Raw genomic sequence first — 21554 nt, 5'->3', positions numbered from 1 at the left:
ATAGCCTGGATCAAAAATTTATTGTGCTGGGGCTCAGCTTGCCAGATATCGGAAGAAGTGAGTCTATGTCTTAGTGTGTTGTCCCATCTAATCCATGCCTCTGCTGTTTCCTACTTCTTCCACGGCTGCTTGCACTTCCTCCTGAACAAGATGGCACCTGTCCTTGCCTTGTGCCTTACTGTATTGTAGCATTACCACCGCTGTAACCGCTGCTCTTTGTCTCAGTCTTGACTCTGCTATTTCCAATTTCTTTTCTAGCTACAGTTCCAACAGCAACAATGGAAATTAAACACAGAATCTTGCAATAAAAAAAAGCATTTAGTCCCATTGTTGTTTCTGAGGCAATTGCTGTAAATTATCTCTGTTTATTACAATACCAGACATCTCTACCATTAACATACTCATACTATCAGATTAATACAAAGTATATATTTTAATTCTTCTTTTCACAAATTTCCGACAACTTACTTATCTGGGGTTGTGTTGGAGGCAAAGATGATCATAGTGCCGGTTTCATGGCAGAATCTTAAGAGAATCTCAGGATACCAAACTGCCAGATGCTGTTGATTATTAATATGATCATATTTATTTTTATTTTCTTGGCATATGATGAAATGTGTAACTAGACTATATTTAACATTTTTGCTGTGAATTATCAGCTGAAGCACTACTTTTGTGAATTTCACTGAACTTTATATATTTGTTTTTTCATTAGTATGACCATAGTAGAAATGACACAGAGCTGAAGGGTAATATTTTAAATAAGAATTTTTTTCTTTTTATAAATAAAAGCTGTGTTTGCATTTTTGCCCCATGCAAGATAAAAAAAAATGTTATTGTTAAAAAAAATATATATACAGTACAGGCCAAAAGTGTGGACACAACTCCTCATTCAATTTGCTTTATTTATTTTTATGACCATTTACATCACTCTCCTTCTTGGTCAGATAGCCCTTACACAGCCTGGAGGTGTGTTTGGGGTCATTGTCCTGTTGAAAAATAAATGATCGTCCAACTAACCTGACTTCTGCACAACACAACTGCTGGTCCCAACCCCATTGATAAAGCAAGAAATTCCTCTAAATAACCCTGATAAGACACACCTGTGAAGTGAAAACCATTTCAGGTGACTACCTGTTGAAGCTCATCGAGAGAATGCCAAGAGTGTGCAAAGCAGTAATCAGAGCAAAGGGTGGCTATTTTGAAGAAACTAGAATATAAAACATGTTTTCAGTTATTTCACCTTTTTTTGTTAAGTACATAACTCCACATGTGTTCATTCATAGTTTTGATGCCTTCAGTGAGAATCTACCAATGTAAATGGTCATGAAAATAAAGAAAACACATTGAATGAGGAGGTGTGTCCAAACTTTTGGCCTGTACTGTATATATATATTTTTTTAACTGTATTTTGGTTTGATTGTCAATATTTTCAGACTTTGGTTGGACATGGCTCCGCAGTACGAACTCTGGCATTTGCACCCTCTGGGGAGTTTTTGGTGTCTGGCGATATGGATGGTGAGATTAGATTCTGGTCAGTGCCATCTGCAGTCTGCGTGACCAGTTTTTCAGCACACAGTGGCTCGGCTGAGGTTGTTCAGTTTTTGGACAGTGGTCGACTGCTGATGACTGCTGGGGTTGACAGAATGGTAAGAATTTTGATTTATTTTATTAATTTTTTTGATAAATGTTTTAGATTTTACTTTCCTGAATTAAATTTACAATATTAATGAATAAGTAGATATTCTTTAACATTTACTTCAAAATAAGTTTATTAATAACCATTATTGAATTTGATAAATTATTGAAAGGATATATTTCACATTTTCATGTTTTTTTTTTCATGAATTTACTTATAAAGAATATAATTTGTTTCCTTTAATATTTATTTACCTTTTGACTTTTGTATTTACTGCTTTCTACTTTGCTTTATTGAAATTGCTGTATTTGAGAAAGAACAATAATGGACAGATTGCATTTTTCCTCTCATCTATTCCATGACATTAGAAAAATGCATAAAAATAGTATCATTTAATGTTTATATTGACATTATATAAATGTTCAAGTATTTGCAGGTTTGATCTACATTTAAATAGTATGTTTAGAAAAAGGTGATGCAATTTGGGGAAAAAAATATGACATGTATGCCATTTCCATCTTTGGCATTTCCTGTTACTGTCTAGTAGCATCTGACTTCCTGTCGGGCGCATATATAATGCCTTTATTTATATATATATATATATATATATATATATATATATATATATATATATATATATATATATATATATATATATATATATATATATATATATATATATATATATATATATATATATATCTATATATATATATATATATCTACAGTATATCTATACTAATAAAAGGCAAAGCCCTCCCTCACTCACTCAGTCACTCACTGTGTAGGTAGAAGGCTGAAATTTGGAAGGCTATTTCCTTGCAGCTTACTTACAAAAGTTAAGCAGGTTTCATTTTGAAATTCTACACATAACGGTCAACAATATCCGCCATGTTGAACTTTCTTATTTATGGCCCCATCTTCACGAAATTTGGTAGGCGGCTTCCCTGTGCTAACTGAAACCGATGTATGTACTTATTTCGATGGTATGACACCACTGTCGGCCGCCATATTGAACTTTCCAACGTCACTAATTCTTCAACTTCCCGTATAGGTAAAAGGCTGAAATTTGGCAGGCTCATTCCTTACAGCTTACTTACAAAAGTTAAGTAGTTTTCATTTCGAAATTATACACGTAACGGTCGACAACGTCCGCCATGTTGAACTTTCTTATTTATGGCCCCATCTTCATGAAATTTGGTAGGCGGCTTCCCTGCGCTAACTGAAACCAATGTATGTACTTATTTTGGTGTGTCGGCCGCCATATTGAACTTTTCAACAGTCTTTGTTACTTATGGGCCCATCTTCAAGAAATTTGGTACACAGGTTCCCAACGCTAACTGAATCCTACTTACGTACATATATACATCCATAGCCTGCAGCTCGGTCACCCTGTGAGGCGGCGTTGGGTCCCCCATCCCAACACCTCCCACGTTGTTGGCTGCCTGCCTATATATAAGACCGTCCGTCGCTCCGGTCTCTACATTCCCTTCCTTGCTTCGCCATGGGATTCACGTCTCCCTACTGATAACTACAGCCTTTTTATTTAATCCACGGCTTCTCCGTTGTTTTATTGTTCGTTTATTACGATTATATTTATTGTGTAGGTCTTTTAGACTTGCTTTACATTGCTCATGTACCCATTTCCTTTATCATTCCAACCGTACCCCCATTACCATGTCTATCGAGGTGATCACCATCGATCAAAGAACTGTCACTTACCGAGTGGTTTCCATGCCTGGAGATGGCACCTACCTTTTCCATTCTTTTTGTTACATATTGCACGGCCATATCAGGCTCACTCTTGATATCCGGAGGAACATTGTGTCTTATATATTAAATGACTGGGACAGGTTCAAGGTGTGGACTGATGACAGTACAGGAGATAATTATACTACACAGGAGCACTGAAACAGTTAAATGCTTAAGCCCTTCACCTATGGTTCTGCATGTGAGTTGATGGCTGTCGCTGAATTGTTCCGTTGTCGCTTTCAAGTGTACCGAAATGGCCAAATATTTTACACCTTTCGACAACCGCCAATGCCCCTTAAACATCTTAGATTGACAGGTGAAGATTTCAGTAGAGGACACTTTGATGTTTATGAATGTTTAAACTCTCAAAAGCTGGATGTGAAGTTATCGATGAAACCAGTTGTATGCTTACAACTCTTGACAGATGCCGAATGTCACTTCAACAGATGTCCTGCAAATACTGTCGTAATTGAAACAAACCATGAAACTCAAACCGATTATGATAGCAGCAATCCAAGCTGTGAGATTTGAAACAAGATTACTGTTCACATGGCCAATTGTACGTTGCATGCTCAAGAGTAAGCTCAGCACAGCTTGGTCATATTACAACCGGAGGGCCGAACTCACAATGTGGTATACAAAGAGATCCTTAACAAATAATTATTGGTATATTTTCCCTCAGTTTAAAAAGGTCTAATTTTCTTCTTAATAAAAATTTTAATGCAGTACTTCACCACTGCGAAGCACGGGTATTTTGCTAGTAAGTATATATATATATATATATATATATATATATATATATATATATATATATATATATATATATATATATATATATATGTATGTATATATATGTATATATATATATATATATATATATATATATGTATATATATATATATATATATATGTATATATATATGTGTATATATATATATATGTGTATATATATATATATATATATATATATATATGTATATATATATATATATATGTATATATATATATATAGTAAACGCTAGGGGTTGCTGTTGCCCCTTTAAACCCAACAGACAGATGCTCAAGACACAAGGTAAAAGCAACAGGAAGTATTTTAATACTTTTTCTTTAAAGCAGTGCCTCCAAATCACCCCACCCAAAATAAACAGGCAAGTAAATATACAATAATAATAATAATAAACACAATCTCTCCTCCACAACTCCCATCAAGCTCCGTCCTACTCCTCCCTGATCCACCAAAGCAGCCACCACCATACTTTACATGTGGTATTGGTTCCTTCTGGTCAACTGCTGTCTTTGGTGTTTGCCAAAATTATGCCTTCTGATACAGTGCCAAGAGCTATCTGCACATCCTATGGTGAAATTCTGGGGTTCTTAGAAACTTCTTTCAGCATTTTGCATATTGCTCTTGGGCTAAACTTGTAGGGGCAGCCTGGCCTGGACAAAGGCGATGATGTTTGAAATCTTCTCGACTTGTAAATGATCTTCCAGTTAGTGCTATGGTTGATTTTCAGTTGTTTGCAGACGTTTTTTAAATCACTTCATAGAGTCTTGGGCATGTGAGGCAGTGATAAATGCGGGGTGTACTTACCCTTTCCACATGGGGATTTTACATTTGTGTTTATGTGAATTACATAATGGACTACTAAATGTAAATGTAGTGTGATGTTATATCACCTTAATCTATAGATATGTTTAAATGAAGATGATATACTGATGTATCCGCATATGCTAAAAAAAAAAAAAATTCCTCTTATTTACTTTTTCACATGACTTATATATACACTGTACATTATTAAACTTTTATTAAATGACATAAAGATAAAAAGTAATAAAATCTTGACAAATGTAGATATGATAATAAAACAACCATAACATTGCTAATCAGTGCAGCTGCCGCAAAAAGCAGCACTTATTTATGCAATACATTTTCATGTTGGAAAGTAGCATAGTGCTTTACCTTAACAATATTGTATAAAAATCAAGAGGTGTACACAAAACTGTGAAAAAACTAAAGAACAGTTATTTATAAAAGTCTGTTTAATGCTGTAAGAATAAGAGAGTAAAAGTAAACAAATGCCATGGTCAGATGACTGGGTAGGAGAGGAAAACAGCACTCCAATCAGTATGGAGTGCTGTAGAAAATAAACTTCCCTAGTGATTCCAAAGAATAAAGACCACCCAGAGATAAACAGCAGATTAGGGTATAGAATAGAAAGGACAGAATCCAGAAAATTAGAAACATTAGCTCCATAATGTAAAATCAGAGGGCATTCTCAAGCATATAGTTTATTAGTATCTAGCCGTTTGAAACCTTTCACATTTTACAGTAGAATTGTCTGTTCAATGGAATTGCAGCAGTTTTGTAGGTGAAATATTTGTTAAGTAAAATTTAAATTGCATATTGTGTAGTAATCATATGCTGTATAGTTCTGCCTTTCTTGTGGTTTTTGTTATATTTGTAAAAGTACTGTGCTTAACAATTATATACATTTTTAATAATAGTATTTGGATTCTTTCATAAAATCATAGTAACTTACCATTTCTACTTTGGATTATTTAATTATTACAGTTTGTTAATTATTTTCTTGTTACTGTTTTATCCTTACGTTATAGTCATGTATAATATATTCAGTTTACAGTTCTTGTTGATTTCAGAAATTATTTAAAACCAAGCATATATAGTTATAAGCCTGTTTAACGCTTACATATTTTGCCAATGCTCTTGCAGTATGGCATCATTCTTTTTAATTAATTTAAATATTCAAAATAAAATGTACATTTAATCAAATTATTTTTCATAACATTAAAAAACATTGCATTGATTACAGGTGCGACTATGGTCTGGAAGTCCTGGACATAATGTTGGGAAGTTGCCATCCTCTGATTGTTCAGCACTAAGTGTAGACATAAGCAACGACTACATAGCTGTTGGCTTCCACAGCAGCGGAATTAGAATCCACCACACTCGTTCAGGTTTGTGTCATAGTTTCTTTAATCCTGATCATTTCACTGTTTCTGATTATTATTTTTATTTGTTATTATTATTTATGTTTTTATTAATTTTACATACAGTATCATCTGTGTTGTTTTCTTCAATAGGTGAGTTGTTTTGGGAAAGCAAAGAACCCAAAGTTTCAGTCTGGTATGTATTATGGTTAGAGCAAGACAGACTTCTTCTGTCTGGAAGCAACGACTGCATATTACGTGTATGGAATCTTGAAACAAGACCAAATATGGTTTGCAAAGATATTCTAAAAGAGCACCATGGACCTATCTATGCTTTGGCAAAATCTGACACTCTTGTGGCAGCTGCTTCAGGTAAGCATTACTTTTAACATCTACAGTTAATGTATCCCAACTATGTCCTGCAAGCTTATTGTTGAACTACATATATTCTGTGACATTTTTTGTTTTCACATTTGTGTGTGTTGCCTTTGCATATGCTCCTTTGGTGGTTTTTTCTTCAGATTTCTGTTATCTACACAGACGGCATGGGAGAGATGTTTACCTTTATGATTCATTTAATACAATACTTATTTTAGACATCTAATTTTCTGAATATTTAGTTACAGTACTCACATTTAATTGCAATATATTAAACCAATAGTGAATGCGTTTGTTTTTTGCTGACCAATAGCAAATAATGGAGTCAAGCTTGAGTTTACAATATTTATGATATATACAAACAAGTGTTTTCTCAGGATTATTGTTTCTCTGTTCAGTTTACAAACATATTTGAATATGTATTCAGAATCACAAATGCAATAGGTCATTATCTTTTAGTCTTCATAGTTTGTAACTATTTTTATTAAAAATACCAATGGGTATTAATGCATTAATAATCATAGGTTGATTTTTGTTTAAACATATTCATGAATTTTAATTATCTTTTTTTTTTTGACTAGATGACTTTTCTGTGACATTGTGGTCAGCGGAAAATCTAAAAAGTAATTCCAGTGGTAAAAAACCAGTTGCTGTACTAAAGGGACATTCTGCAGGAGTTACCTGCCTATCTTTCAACCCAAGTGGAAGTGAGCTTGTAACTGGAAGTAAAGACTTGGTAAGAAGTCTCTTCATTTTATTTAGTCATTTGTGAGCAATGCTGTATCATTTTAAACTTTTAATTCTGGTTGTAGACTTTATTTAATATACAGATTATTCTTATTTAGTTTCTAAGCCCTTGTGGAAAAAAAACTATCATCAGTGTACATTGAGTATTTAGAAAGATATTTCCTTGCTTGAAATATGTAATTTTTATTTAAATATATACAAGAGAATAGATTCCATCTGTTTATCATATTACATAATCAGCATTCCTATTAACTTAATATTTTCTCCTTTGTATTTAACTGCTTTCATTAGTGTATGATTATTTCCATGTAATCCTTATCTTATTAAAATTCTTATCTTATTTGATTGCCTTGTCAATAATGCCTTTAAACATCAAATAAAGGGATGACATACTTGATACGGTCACCAAGTATAAATACATTGGGATGATTTATTTATTTTGTTGTGTGTAATACTCACAATTACATTTTAATAATGGTTTTCAGTTAGGTTGAATAAATGTACATCCGTTTGCAAGCCTTCTAGTATTTCCAAAATATTTCTTGACCTGATACTGTAATGTATGTTCAGAGACAATTCTTGACATGCAGCCAATGCTGCCAGGATAATTGTAGGAATTAAGAACCAGTAAAAACTTGGGTTTAATTTCTGATACTGTGTGATAATAAATGAAATTTTTTGTATGTCAAACTTTGAGATTTTTTTTATTACTTTCTTATGTTTTTTTCTACTTATTAGAGCCTTGTTTTTTGGGATGTCAAGAGTTCTTCACCAACAATTTTGAGATCTTTTAAACGCTGCCATGCTGACTGGATCACAGGATGTGCCTGGAATTCACAAGCTCTGGTAAGATTAGAAGCCTTTGTTTACAACCTGATTTAATGAGAAAAGGGGCCGCACCAATTTGAAAGATTGGAAATAATAAGGTGATATAAAAGCTGACTGAAGCATAAGAAAGGCCATGTAATGAATAGGTAGAAATAATCTGCTCTTCATTTTCATACTTAGCAGTTATGAATGATACTGCCAAGAGTTTTCACAAGTGTTAAAGCAACTCATTCTGTTTTAAAACCTATGCTTTTCACCTAAAGATGGGAGAAACTAGTATGGGATCAGATGTGCAGAACATAAGATATGTAATCACTGAAACGGAAGAAAACAGATCTGAGATTTCAGTTAATGTTTTAATATAAACTGAATTGAGGACTTCTGGGGCAAGACATTAACTCTTTCACTTAGATGTATTGTTTTTATAATATCTAACTAAGTTGAATTTCTGTTGTAAAATTACTAAGAATCAAAGTCTTTGAACTGAAATTTTCAGTATTGGTCTCCCTCGTTGAACAGGAAGATGCTGAAAATTAGAGACAAAGATTGAAAGTTATTTAACAAGCCAAAGGTTTGTGTAATAACAGTGTTTAGTTCACTTTACCATTTCTTATAGTAACATTTATTTATTACGCATACTGTATAGTATTACAAATAAATACTTTCAAGACATTCCTTTCATATTACACCATTTTTTTTTAAAGAAAAAAAATATTTTTTTATTGCAGATCACTTCTTCTAATGACTGCAGGCTTTGTGTTTGGGATCCCCTGTCTGGAAAATGTTTAAATGAGCTTTTGGGACACAGTGCTGCAGTGAGCTCTGTCAGTTTACTGGTATGTCTTCATGCAACAGATGGTTAACAGAACTCCAGTTTTATTTATATACACATCTCTGATTGAAGCCCACACTTCTATCCTAAGCTTTTACTAAATGTTTATAAAATATGTGTGTGAACTAGTATAACACAAAGTATATAAAGCAAAAAAGTATTGTGACTCAGTTAAATAACAAAGAAGTTAACTCAAATGTGTATTATTTCAATATCATTTATAGAATTATCTGTACTTCCTTCTACAGAATGAATATGTGGTTTCATCAGGAGGTGATGGTAAAGTTCGTGTATGGAAAGTAACCGGGGCTGAAATCACCCACATTTCAGCACATGCAGCCAGAATAAATGAATGTGTATTTGCCACCTCCAGATGGAAAAAATCCACAGGTAATTATAATTTAATAAAGTCCGAAATCTTATTGTCACATTATAAAACTAAATTTAGTACTTGAGAACTTGGAAGAACTGGATGAATTGTTCAAATATGTCTGTTTAAATAATTAATACATACCTAGGTGATAAACATCTAATGGACTTAAAAGTTATTTCAATTTTTCATGGCTAAACTCTAGAAAAATACATCATTAATTAGAAATTAGAAATATGTGTTATTTGCCAGTAGGAATTTCATTGTACTCGGTACATGTGATGATAACACTAATTTATTTTTGCAATATAAGTTTTAAATTAATAATGTCAATGCACGTTCAGTGTTTGGAAAGAATCGGAAAACAAACTGTTGATATAATGGTTTAAATAATAAAAAGTCTTCACGCATTATACACTTCACGCATTATTAGTATAACATGAAAAAGTTTTAGATATGTTTTCAGTAATTTATTTAGCGTCATCCCACACTTAGATCTTTGAAGACATGGAGCACACATGAAATGTACAGTATGTATTCCAAATAACAATATATTATTTGCCCTGTACAACTCCAAGCACCTCACACCACAATAAAGAAACTTGAGCTGGAAGAAGTTTAAGCTCTGTCGTTTTGGGGGGACTTTCATATAGCAGGCTGCCTTCTGCTTGTGCTGATCGACACATTCTCAAAACAAAGATGCTGATGAGGAGTGGTGCAAAGGAATTTAAGGTGGCCTGGGATTACGAGTTTTTTTAAGACTTCAGGGTTTCTAATGTTAATTGTCCCTGGAGCTGACAGTCTAAACTGTTCTTGAACTTCATGTTCTTCCTTCTGGTGATATAATCCAATATTGCCTTATCACATAGCTCTAGAATAGGTCCTGAGGGTACTTCAGCTGCTACACCGTTCAATGCATCATCACCAAGTGAATTTGAAAATGTCTTCCTTTACCATGAAGTGAAGGACTGCCTTCCTCTTGCTTTGTTGGGATCTTTTCAAAAATGTATTTTTTGCACTGCCTTTTTAAATCCCCAATGGGGGGAATCAGTTTGATTCAATTTTTGTCCACTGTACCATGGTTTAATTTATTTTATATGATTAGACACTGTACTAATTTAGATTGTAATTATATCAACAATTGCTTTTTAGATCCAACAGGTGAATCTGAGAATCAAGAACTGAAACCTGAAGATATCTGGTTAGCTACAGCTAGTGATGATGGAACAGTGAAATTCTGGCAACCCCTCATGGTAACTAATCATTGCATCAAGTATTTTAATTTTAAATAATTAACACATGTTAATATATTAATATGCTAGTATGTAATGACTGGTGACCTTTTTTAATACATGGGTAGAGAAGTTGTAAGCCTATATTTGCTCACTGTGAAATTTTTCCCTTGAAAACTTCATAATTCTTTCAAATATCTGAGGCCAGAAAAATCCTACAGCTTTTTGTTTCGTAGAACTAAGTTTTATTCAATGAAGAGGTAAAAGATTCCAAGTTAATCTGTAGTACACCATCCTCAAAAAGAAACACATTTTTAAAATGTACAGAGGATTCGTAAAGTATTCAGATCCCTTCACTTTTTACACGCTTTATTGTGGTGTTGATTCAATTTGAAATCAATACATTTTCCATTTTCTCTCCCCAATCTACAGTCAGTAACTTATAATGACAAAGTTAAAACATGTTTTCATAGAGGCCTTCAAGTTTATTAAAAAGCAAATGCTGAACTCATTAATATAAGTATTCAGACTCTTTCCTGTTGTGTGCCAGATTGACCTCCAGTGCATCCTGTTTGTTTTAATTCTCCTTAAGATGTGTCTAGAACTTGATTGAAGTCCACCTGTGGCACATAGATTTGACTGGCTATCATTTAGAAAGGCACAAGATACCACAATTCACACTGCATGTCAGGACAAAAACCAAGCCATGACGTTCAAGGAACTCTGTGTAGACCTCCTTGATCAAATTTTGGTGAGGCATTGATAAACAGCAAGGGTATAAAATCATCACTCTAACAAAGCTTTAGATGTCCTCTGCTGAGATGGGAGAACCTAGCAGGAGGATAACAGTTTCACCAATATTTTATCAATTAGGCGTTTATGGTTGAGTTGCTAATTCCCGCTTTGAGTTTGCTACCCAGCATTTAAATAACGCTGAGAGCATGAAGTAAAATATTATCTGATCCGATGACACAAAAATGTAACTGTTTGGCAGAACCCAAAGCACTATGTCTAGTGAAGACCAAGCACTGCTCATTACCTGTCTGAAACCCTCCCTGTGGTGAAATGTGGTGGTGGCAGCTTCATAATATAGGGGTGCTTTTTAGCAACAGAGACAAGGAGACTGGTCCGAATTAACACAAGGATGAATGCATTCACATACAGAAAGGTCCTTGAAGAAAACCTGCTCCAGGGTGCATATGACCTCAGACTGAGGTGAAGGTTGACCTTCAGCACAACAATAACCAGAAGCATATAGCCAAGACAATGCTGAAATGGCTTTGGGAAAAATTTGTGACTACCTTTGAGTGTCTCAGCAAAAACCCATAGTTAAACCTCATAGAACATGTGTGGAGAGTCCTAAGATGGTAGCTTACAGATGCTGCTCATCCAGTCTAATAAAGCTTAAAAGGATCTAACAGAAAGAATGGAATAAACTGCCCAAATCCAGGTGTGCAAAGCCTATAGAGATTTATCCATGAACTCTAAACTGTAATTGCTGCCAAAGAGGTTTCTGCAAAGTACTTAATTGAGGGTCTGAATACTGATTTGAATGAGAGATTTCAGGTTTTGATTTGTAATAAATTTGCAATCCTTTCTGAAAACAGGTTTTCACTTTGTCATTTTGGGTTATTGTGTTTAGCTTGAGGGGCTAAAACAGCTAATTTTTACATTAAAATTACATTTACAACACAATGTGCAGAAACCGAGGCAGTCTTAGACTTTGTCAATCAACTATAGTGTAAAACGATTAAGGGAAGTGAACCTTTTACAGTTTGAAATTTACCGTGTGGCTTTTACAGTAATTTCAAGAAAGTTCAAAAGCAATGGAATGTGACTTCTTAAGCTGATATGAGATGGTACATCTAACTACATCTAAGATTTTCTTCAAATGTTGCAAATTATGATTTGATCCCTGTTTTATTTTAGACCAAAATTCATAACAGATAAAATACAGACACCATGGGGGCATACGCAAGTTATTTTTAAAACAATTGAACCGTCTCTCTATGTATTTTTTAAGCCACCTTCCTAAATCAGTGTCATGCTGTATGGTATGTTTCTGAAGTCTCTCCCAGTAACACTGAGCAGAACCAAATGACATAGAAAGCCAACCTCGGATGGGATGCCAAATCATTACAGGGGAATCTCACCCCAACCCCCCAATTGCAAAGCAGGCTAATTAATCTCCACTTAATCTTAAATCATATTTTCCTGTTTGATCAGAAACTATAGTACTCCTAAGGAATGAATGTTCAAACTTGGGATAGGCAGATTTCTGCCATGAGTTCAGAAGCTGTCCAAGAACAGTGCTAATCACCATGCCACAATTTAATATTAATTAGTTCTTTGACACACATTTTTAAAAAAATATATTTTAAGATGTTACTGAGAATTTTTTTCTAATTCTTTATGTTCAATAAGGTTCAACACATGAACTCCTTGGAGGGTCACAGTGGTTCAGTTCTTGCTGCAGCTCAAAGAAAAGAAAATTTCTTCACAGTTTCAGATGACCAGTCTCTTAGAATATGGCAGCTACCAAATGAGCCAAGTAAGTGTGGTTAAACAGATGAATTGAAATTGGGGACACTGAATTTGCCCAGTGAGGGCATGTATCAGAAGACATGAAATGGGACTGTGTTCTCTCCAAGGTTGATTGCTCTCTTGCAATCAGTAATGTTGTGATGGGGTCCAGTTCCCAGTACCACTGTTCTGGACAAAGTAGTTTACAGAATATCACATTATATTTACTTATGACTTATGTTTTTATTGAATGGCACATTTGGTTATTAGATAATGTAGAACATATTTTCCATTCCGAGCAGAATAGAAAGAATCAATGCAATAATGAAAAGCGGCAGTTAAAGAAAGATTTGCTCTGATTCGAAAGCAAAGCTGGTACATCTTATTTTCACAGAAAGTGTGGTGATGATTCAAGGAGGAAAAGATTTGAAGAGACAATATTTCAGAGTAATTATGTTTTGCTCCCAATCTCCTTTGTAAATTATATTTTGACTAACTATGGCTAAACTTGGACACCTCTTCCTTAAGCAGTGTAATAGGTGCAGGACTTTAACCAAAAGGGTTGCTGGTGGAATTCTTGAACCTCACTTCTCACTTACTGTAGTGGATACAGAAAGCATTCAGACCCCTTATATTTTTTGCATTTTACTATGTTGCCGCCTTGTTCAAAAATCGTTTACTCGGTATCCCTAAATAACAAAGCAAAAACAGGATTTTAGAAATTTTTGCAAATGTATTAGAAGTAAATAATGAAATCTCACATTGTGACACTTGAAATTTGGCTCAGATGAATTCTGTTGATCATCATTTCTGTTCCTTGTTTAAAGTTTACCTGTGGTCAGTTCAGTTGTTTGGACTGATTATTAAAATCACACACCTGTCTGTAGAAGGTCCCACAGCTGACAATGTGTATCAGAGCAAAGAAAAGCCATGAGGTCAAAGCAACTGCCTGAAGAGATTACAGACCAGATTGTTACAGACATGGGAAAGGCTACAACAAATTCCTACAACACTGAATGTTCTCAAGAGCACAGTGACCTCCATAATTCTTAAGTGAAAAATGTTTTTTTTTTTAAGCCATGACAATTCCTACAGCTGACCATGCGGCCATACTAAGCAATTGTGGGAGTAGGTCCATGGTAAGATGGACCAAGAACCCAATGGTCACTATGGGCTGAGCGCTAGAGAACCTGTGCAGAGATGGGGGAAACTGCCAGAAGGACAACCATCTCTGCAATACTCCACCTATCTGGGCATTGTGAAGAGTGACCAGACAGAAGCATTTGTTCAGTAAAAGGCACATGGAAGCCCAATTTGCAAAAAGCCATCTTAAGGGCTCTCAGACTGTCAGAAACAAGACTCTTTGCTCAGATGAAACCAAGATTACATCGTGTCTAGAGAAAACCAGGCACCACTCATCCCTATGTAATACCATTTCATCAGTGAAGCATAGAGGTGGCAGCATGATGCTGTGGGACTGTATTTCAGTGGCAGGGACTGAGAGACTAGTTAGGATCGAAGGAATGCTGAATGGAGCAAAGTACAGAAATATCCTTAATGAAAACCTTCTCCCAAGCACACTGAACTTCAGACTGGGCTGAAGGTTCACCTTCCAACAAAGTAAAGACAACACCGGAGTGAGTTACGGTGAACTCTGTAAATGTTCATGAGTGCCACAGCCAGAGACTGGACTTGAACCTAATCAAACATGATTGGAGAGACCTGAAAAAAAGCTGTTCACCAGTGCTCTCCATTCAACCTGACAGAGTTGGAGAGGGTCTGCAGAGAAAATGGCAGAAACTCCCCAAATCCAGGTGTGTAGCTCTTCTCAGTTTCAACCCAAGAAGACTGTAATTGCTGCCAAAGGGGGTTCAACTAAGTACTGAGTAAAGGGTCTGAATACTTGTCTCAATGTGATATTTCAGTTTTTGTTATTTTAAAAATTTGCAATGATGTCTAAAATCCTTTTTTTACCTTTCTCATTCTAGGTTATTGAGTGTTTCTTATTCTGGAGAAAAAAATTTAAAAAAAATTAGAAAAAAATGATTTTAGCACAAGGCTGCAATATAACAAAATAAGAAAAAGGGATAGAGCCAGAATAACTTCTGAATCCACCATATGTGACATTATACAGGGAAAGTAAAGTAATCTGTGCTTATTTTAAATAAAATTGCAAAATGACCTCTTGCTAAATATTTAATCAATCATTTTCTGAATCTTATTATTAACACAATTCTTGAAAATGGTTCTAATCTATCACATACCAAATATATAGTTAAAGAATAAAAATTATAGTAATTAGACTATCTGTGATGGACAGGCGTTGACAGATGTTGTTCCTGCTTTGTGTCTGGTGAATGCGGAGATAGGCTCCAGCTTTGCTGCAATACTATACTGAATAAGTGGGTTAGGAGTAGAGCTGCTACCACTATTCAACATTATCAATAATATAGATTATAAAAAACGTTGGCAACAATCACTTTTATCGACTCATTGTTTACATCATTAGGCTGAGTACGTCGTTCTGCGCAATTGCATCACTACTCCATTTAGTTGTAAACACATCTGAAAAAAGGCAGACGGTAAGCAAGCGGTACAAAAGACAGTACGACTTAAGACTTCCAGAGTTTGGGAGTGAATTTCTCTGAACGCCGGGAAAAAAAAGGTGTGTTGCAAAATGTGTAGGTCTGACCTCGTATGGCACAAAAGCATAACGGAGATTCCCAAATATTTGAATAGGAAGCATACTATTACAGGCTCTGTGGAATAGGAACACTTGCCGTTATCATAATGTTAACTGTAGCGTTAAGTGATACAAGTGCATAATGCAGTATTTGCTAGGTTAGGCATAATGACATGACTTTCAGTTTGAAGTGAGGAATAATGTGAGTCATAGTCCAACCCCCTATAATAAAAAATATAATAAAAAACTAAAAAAAGTTTTTTGATAGGCGACTAAAAAAATATGTGCCATTAACCACTAGCTAGTAAACGTTTAGATTTTCACTTGCCATATGTATGTTTTTTTTGACGCAGTTAGTCTACTAAATTATAGTTCTGAATTAGATGTCGGCAAACATGTGTAACATTAGCATGTGTGTGTTCACAAAAAAAAGGTTGCGAAGAAAATTAACACAAGAATCCCTGAAGCCTACAAAAATATTCATAATCCCAGGCCACCTTAAATTCCCTCACATCTCTTCATCAGCATCTTTGTTTTGCAAATGTGTCAATCAGCACTGGCAGCAGGTAGCCTGATTACTCATCCTCTACCGAGGCAGCAGAAGTCAGACACTCTCAGAGCTGGAGTCTCTTTATCTAGGAGTTAGGTGATAGGTGTAGGATGACAGGAAATGCGAGGCAAGAAATGTTGAACACACAGCTAAAACAGAAACTTTTTTCATTTTACATTAATGAAAAAATGCTGACGTGAAGTATACAATGTGTGAAGACTGAAGTTCAAATATCAAATAAACACTTTCACAAGAATATAACCAAAGAAAAATAAATTATTCAATTTACATTTTGCTGCCAATGTGAAAAAATTGAAACCCACATACCAATCAACACAAATGGAACATATCAGCTTGGCTGGTGCAGAGGTAAGAACTGCTGTCTTGTAATCAATAGGTTGCGGGTTTGATCCCGGGCCCACCCTGCATTTACTGTTTTGAGTAGTGAGCTTCCATTATTATTACTATTATGTAATAAAAAAATATACATTTGATCTGAGTCTGTAACACCCAGTGTATATCTTTGGTACTTGTAAAAGTCAGCTCTGAAGGGATATAAGCAGACATACAAATGATGGTGAATCATGTCTTCTTGGAATCTTGTTGTCACTTGAATTTTTTTATTCAGTATTATTTTTGAGTAAAAGAACACTTGTTCTGTTATAACTTTACAAAAGTTTTTATTTTAAATGGATTTTGCAGCCAGATCGCACACTTTTAAAACGTGAAAATTGAATAGCATACTCCCAGATACAAATGACATGCAGCTGATTGTGAGTGTGTTGGGTGCAAGCAAATGTGCCAAAGAATCTGCAGTGGTAAAGGATTTTCCAAATACAAAAAGGACGAAAGATGATGCAAAAAGATATGACTTTTAAGTTAAAATAAACTCTACTTATTACTGAGATTTACACTAATGAAACTACTTGCTTTTCTGCAAATGGAAAACAGTCCGGACATTTCCCTAACATATCACAAATTTCAAACATTACTGTAAATTTAAAAAAAAAGAAAAAAGTGATGATAGTGTATTAGATTCTGCTGTGGTGCTGTAGTGGTCAGATATTTACATCATGCTTTGCCAGTAAGCCTTCTTTTTTCACAGAAACTGACGAAAGTTTAAATTATATATTTAATTTAATAGTTCATTTACTGAAAACAGTTGTTTTTTTTAAGGAATTTGTGTGTGTGTGTATGTTTATTGCACAACCAGAAGTGCTACTAAGTGTTTTATTTCTATTTATTACTATTTATTTTCAATTTATTATTACATAAATGTTGTATAAAAACCTGTATTTTGTTTAAACTATCTACTAGTAGTTCCTTAAAAGATACATTTCTGAAAATTTTATACAAATGTAAATTTTTTGAAAAGTTCCATTTCATGCTCTTTGTTTTTCATTTCAAATTATTTTTTTTACAAACCAACTAATTAATTAATTGACAGAATAATCGACAGATTAATCGATTATCAAAATAATCGTTAGTTTTAGTCCTAGTTAGGAGGATGGATAGAGGAATAATTAAACTGTTGAAATCTGCACTCTTGGTTTAGGATTTTTACCTTGTTAAGTGCATTTTTTAATCTTGGATAAAAGTTGAAAATTGTATCATTTCTTTTTTACAGTTCCACCTGCTGTGCACCATGGAAGTGTTAAAATGTGTGCCATCTCTCCCTGTGGTAAAATAGTCTTGTCAGGAAGCAGTTCTGGAGAACTTTGTGTGTGGTATCACAACTCTTTGGCGCAGAAGTTGCAGGTAAAAAAGTCGTATTTTTAAAAAATATTTTAAACCACAGTGTTTGCAAAAGTTTGAATTCATATCATATAAACATAAATCCCTCCCTTGGCATTTTTACAAGGTAATTGGTTCAGTCCTCACCACTGACTCATCCTGTGACTTTCATTACTTTATTTAAACTGACACTGTCCTTCTTGTGCAAGAAATTTGGAAAACAGTTATAAAAGTGAAATTTGTATGTCACTTTGGCTAAAGAGTAGTAACTAAAATCACTTCCCTTTATAACAGAGATTTATTTTGTAAAGTACCATCCCATTGTTGTAAATAGGACATACATTTCTTAAAAATACATTAAATAATCTTAAAATCTATCAGTTTCACACAAAAGCTGTTGAATTTATAATCAATATTATGCCTGTTAAAATCTGAGAATTTTAAGGTGTAGTTGCCTTTGATTTATACATAATGGACCACTTAAAAGTAGTGTTCTTTTAAATTGTAGTTTATAATTATTACATCCAAAGTAACACATTTCACTAATCTATAAGATATTTCTGAAATCATTTTCTTCCACATAAAGTGATAATCGTCATGAATCACACAGTAATCATTGGCCGGACATTCCTGAATCACTTACAATGCCAGATGCCTTATGCACATTCACTTCCATCCATCCATTTTCTAACCCGCTGAATCCGAATACAGGGTCACGGGGGTCTGCTGGAGCCAATCCCAGCCAACACAGGGCACAAGGCAGGAACCAATCCCGGGCAGGGTGCCAACCCACCGCAGGACACACACAAACACACCCACACACCAAGCACACACTAGGGCCAATTTAGAATCATCAATCCACCTAACCTGCATGTCTTTGGATTGTGGGAGGAAACCGGAGCACCCGGAGGAAACCCACGCAGACACGGGGAGAACATGCAAACTCCGCGCAGGGAGGACCCGGGAAGCGAACCCAGGTCTCCTAACTGCGAGGCAGTGAATTATGTTCACTTGATTTGTGGTAGTAAGTTGTAGAATTGTTGCCTTTACATTTTTTTGTTTGATCTTCTAATAACCAATATTCAAGGTACAATTTCATAATTTTAATTTGTTATTATGACTTACTAAAAGACTTAATGGGTTTGTGTAACTCAAGTATGCTATTGTGTATTGATACAGTAAATTCAAGAACGACTTTTATATTTAAAGCTGTTTATTGTTTTGTTAATTAAGAATTAGAAATGATAAAGGTGTTATCCTTAATACTGATCATTCGATGCTCACATAAGTGATGTCTGCAAGATGCTATTTTTCTTTCTATGCAACATTGCAAAATTGAGATGGATGCTGACTATGCAAGATACAGAAAAAACTTGTGCATGCATTTACAACTTCTACAATATGCACTACTAAATGGATGTTTGGCAGCTTCTATTAATAAACTTAAATTAGTTCAAAACGCAGCAGTCAGAGTGTTCACGGGAACCAGAAAATTTGAATGCATTAGCCCAGCGTTATATATTCTTCACTGGTCACCCTTTCATCAATGGATATTAGACTTTACCTAGGAGGGTTGCTGGTTGAATTTTTAAACCCCACTTCTCGTTCACTGTAGGGGGATTCAGAAAGCATTCAGATCCCTTCTCTTTTTTCACATTCTGCTACATTACAGCCTTGTGCTAAAATTATTGAAATTCACCCCCCCAGTAAATAACACTCAATACCTCAAAAAAACAAAACAAAAACATGCATTTTTGCAATGAATTCTCACACTGACATAAGTATTCAGACTCTTTGCTATGACACTTGAAATTTGGCTCAGATGAGTCCCATTATATCAATCATCATTTCTAAATCTTGTTTGGATACCACCAGAGGTGAATTCAATTGTTTGGACTAATTACTAATATCACAAATCAGAACAAAGCTAAGCCATGAGGTCGAAGTAATTGCCTGCAGAGCTTATAGACAGGATTGTCGCAGATCTGGGGAAGGCTACAACAAATTCCTACAGCACTGAAGGTTACCAAGAGCATAGTGACCGCCATTATCCTTAAATGGAAAAGTTTTATGTATTTTTTTTTTAAAAAACCACCATGACACTTCCCAGAGCTTGTCGCGTGCCCAAACTAAGCAGTCTATACCCCTTCTCTGAATTAGGAATTTCTTCTCTCCTTTAGTTAGGCTTTTTCTAGGAAGGGATACTGGCCAACTGTTATATTCAAAAATAATAACATTTAATGAATGGCCATCTTAAATGTTGCTAACACACTCTGCCTTTATTCTCTCAAGCTATCTTAGAATCTCCAACCTGTCCTCCTGGGAGTGTGTGCCAAAGACCAGTGTGATTGCCAAAACCAGCAAAAGTCTTCTATTAAATGGTCTGCAGAACAATTCACAGCTCATCCCTTTAGGGAGGACTAAGAGATTATACAATGTCTTGATTTACTCATTTAATTTGAGACCAATAACTATAACAGCATTCTAACTCAGAGAAAAGGATTTTCTGCATTTTGATTTTCTGTCTTGTATTTTACCCAATTTTTTGACACCAGTTGCACGCTCAGCCTACCTGGAAGGGTGTCTGTCTTTAAATTGCCTTTGCTGAGGTTTCTTTCTCTTTTCCTGCAAGGTTTTTGTGGGGGAGTTATTTTCTTGTTTTCTTGGGGGTCTGTCAATTACGCAAGGCCTGTTAAAGCCCATTGAGGCGTTCTTAGTGTGATTTTTGATTTATATAAAAGTAAGTTGTTGTTTTAATATCTTAAAGTATATTTTTTTATTAATAAACATAGAATAATGTTTAAAGAGTATTTGCAATTAATTATAAGCTATCTTTTATATGTTACAGATGAGCAAGTACCCAGTGAATGCTGCTCTGTTCAAGTCTGAGTCAGAGTTTATACTGGCATGTTCTGACAATACCGTTTGTGGATGGAGGATAAGTCGCAGTACTCCAGAGCGCTCCATATCGTAAGTTAAAATGAGAATACATTTCAGCCATTTCACACATACATTATGCTAAGCAGCCTCTGGCAAAGTGTATGCCACCTTGTGGTGTTTAATAATTCTTAACATGATATGCAGTGCTTTTATTCACCTTATATGCGTGATACAAGAAATCTGAAAATCACGTTATGTCCAGAGTCTGAACAAACAGCAGTATTTAAAAATTTGCATTTATTTACATAATATGAGAGGGGATGAGCTGTTTTTGTGTAAGGTGTTCAAATAATATAATTTCTCAATGAAATGTGATTCTTTGAGATTTGTCAATAACATCATATACTTTACTGTATGTTTTGACAAGAAAAGGAAATTTTGCTACACATAGCCCTTT

At 34.7% G+C, this 21554-nt stretch overlaps 1 protein-coding gene across 4 annotated transcripts in view; it reads left to right on the top strand.

Moving 5' to 3' along the window:
- The window catches only part of tep1 (telomerase-associated protein 1), a 156932-nt gene that overhangs the window by 120160 nt on the left and 15218 nt on the right, over positions 1-21554 (top strand). For all 4 annotated transcript variants that reach the window (XM_039745513.1, XM_039745490.1, XM_039745498.1 and 1 more), the window contains exons 39-49: positions 1437-1649; positions 6223-6367; positions 6494-6712; positions 7300-7454; positions 8204-8311; positions 9022-9129; positions 9374-9515; positions 10648-10748; positions 13152-13278; positions 18111-18241; positions 21066-21187. In XM_039745513.1, the coding sequence (XP_039601447.1) occupies positions 1437-1649; positions 6223-6367; positions 6494-6712; positions 7300-7454; positions 8204-8311; positions 9022-9129; positions 9374-9515; positions 10648-10748; positions 13152-13278; positions 18111-18241; positions 21066-21187 (1571 nt within the window). The remainder of the gene's footprint in view (positions 1-1436; positions 1650-6222; positions 6368-6493; positions 6713-7299; positions 7455-8203; positions 8312-9021; positions 9130-9373; positions 9516-10647; positions 10749-13151; positions 13279-18110; positions 18242-21065; positions 21188-21554) is intronic.

The sequence above is a fragment of the Polypterus senegalus genome, chromosome 1 (genome assembly GCF_016835505.1).
Source record: "Polypterus senegalus isolate Bchr_013 chromosome 1, ASM1683550v1, whole genome shotgun sequence".
Classification (NCBI taxonomy): domain Eukaryota; kingdom Metazoa; phylum Chordata; class Cladistia; order Polypteriformes; family Polypteridae; genus Polypterus; species Polypterus senegalus.
This window is presented reverse-complemented; position numbering and strand designations above follow the sequence as displayed.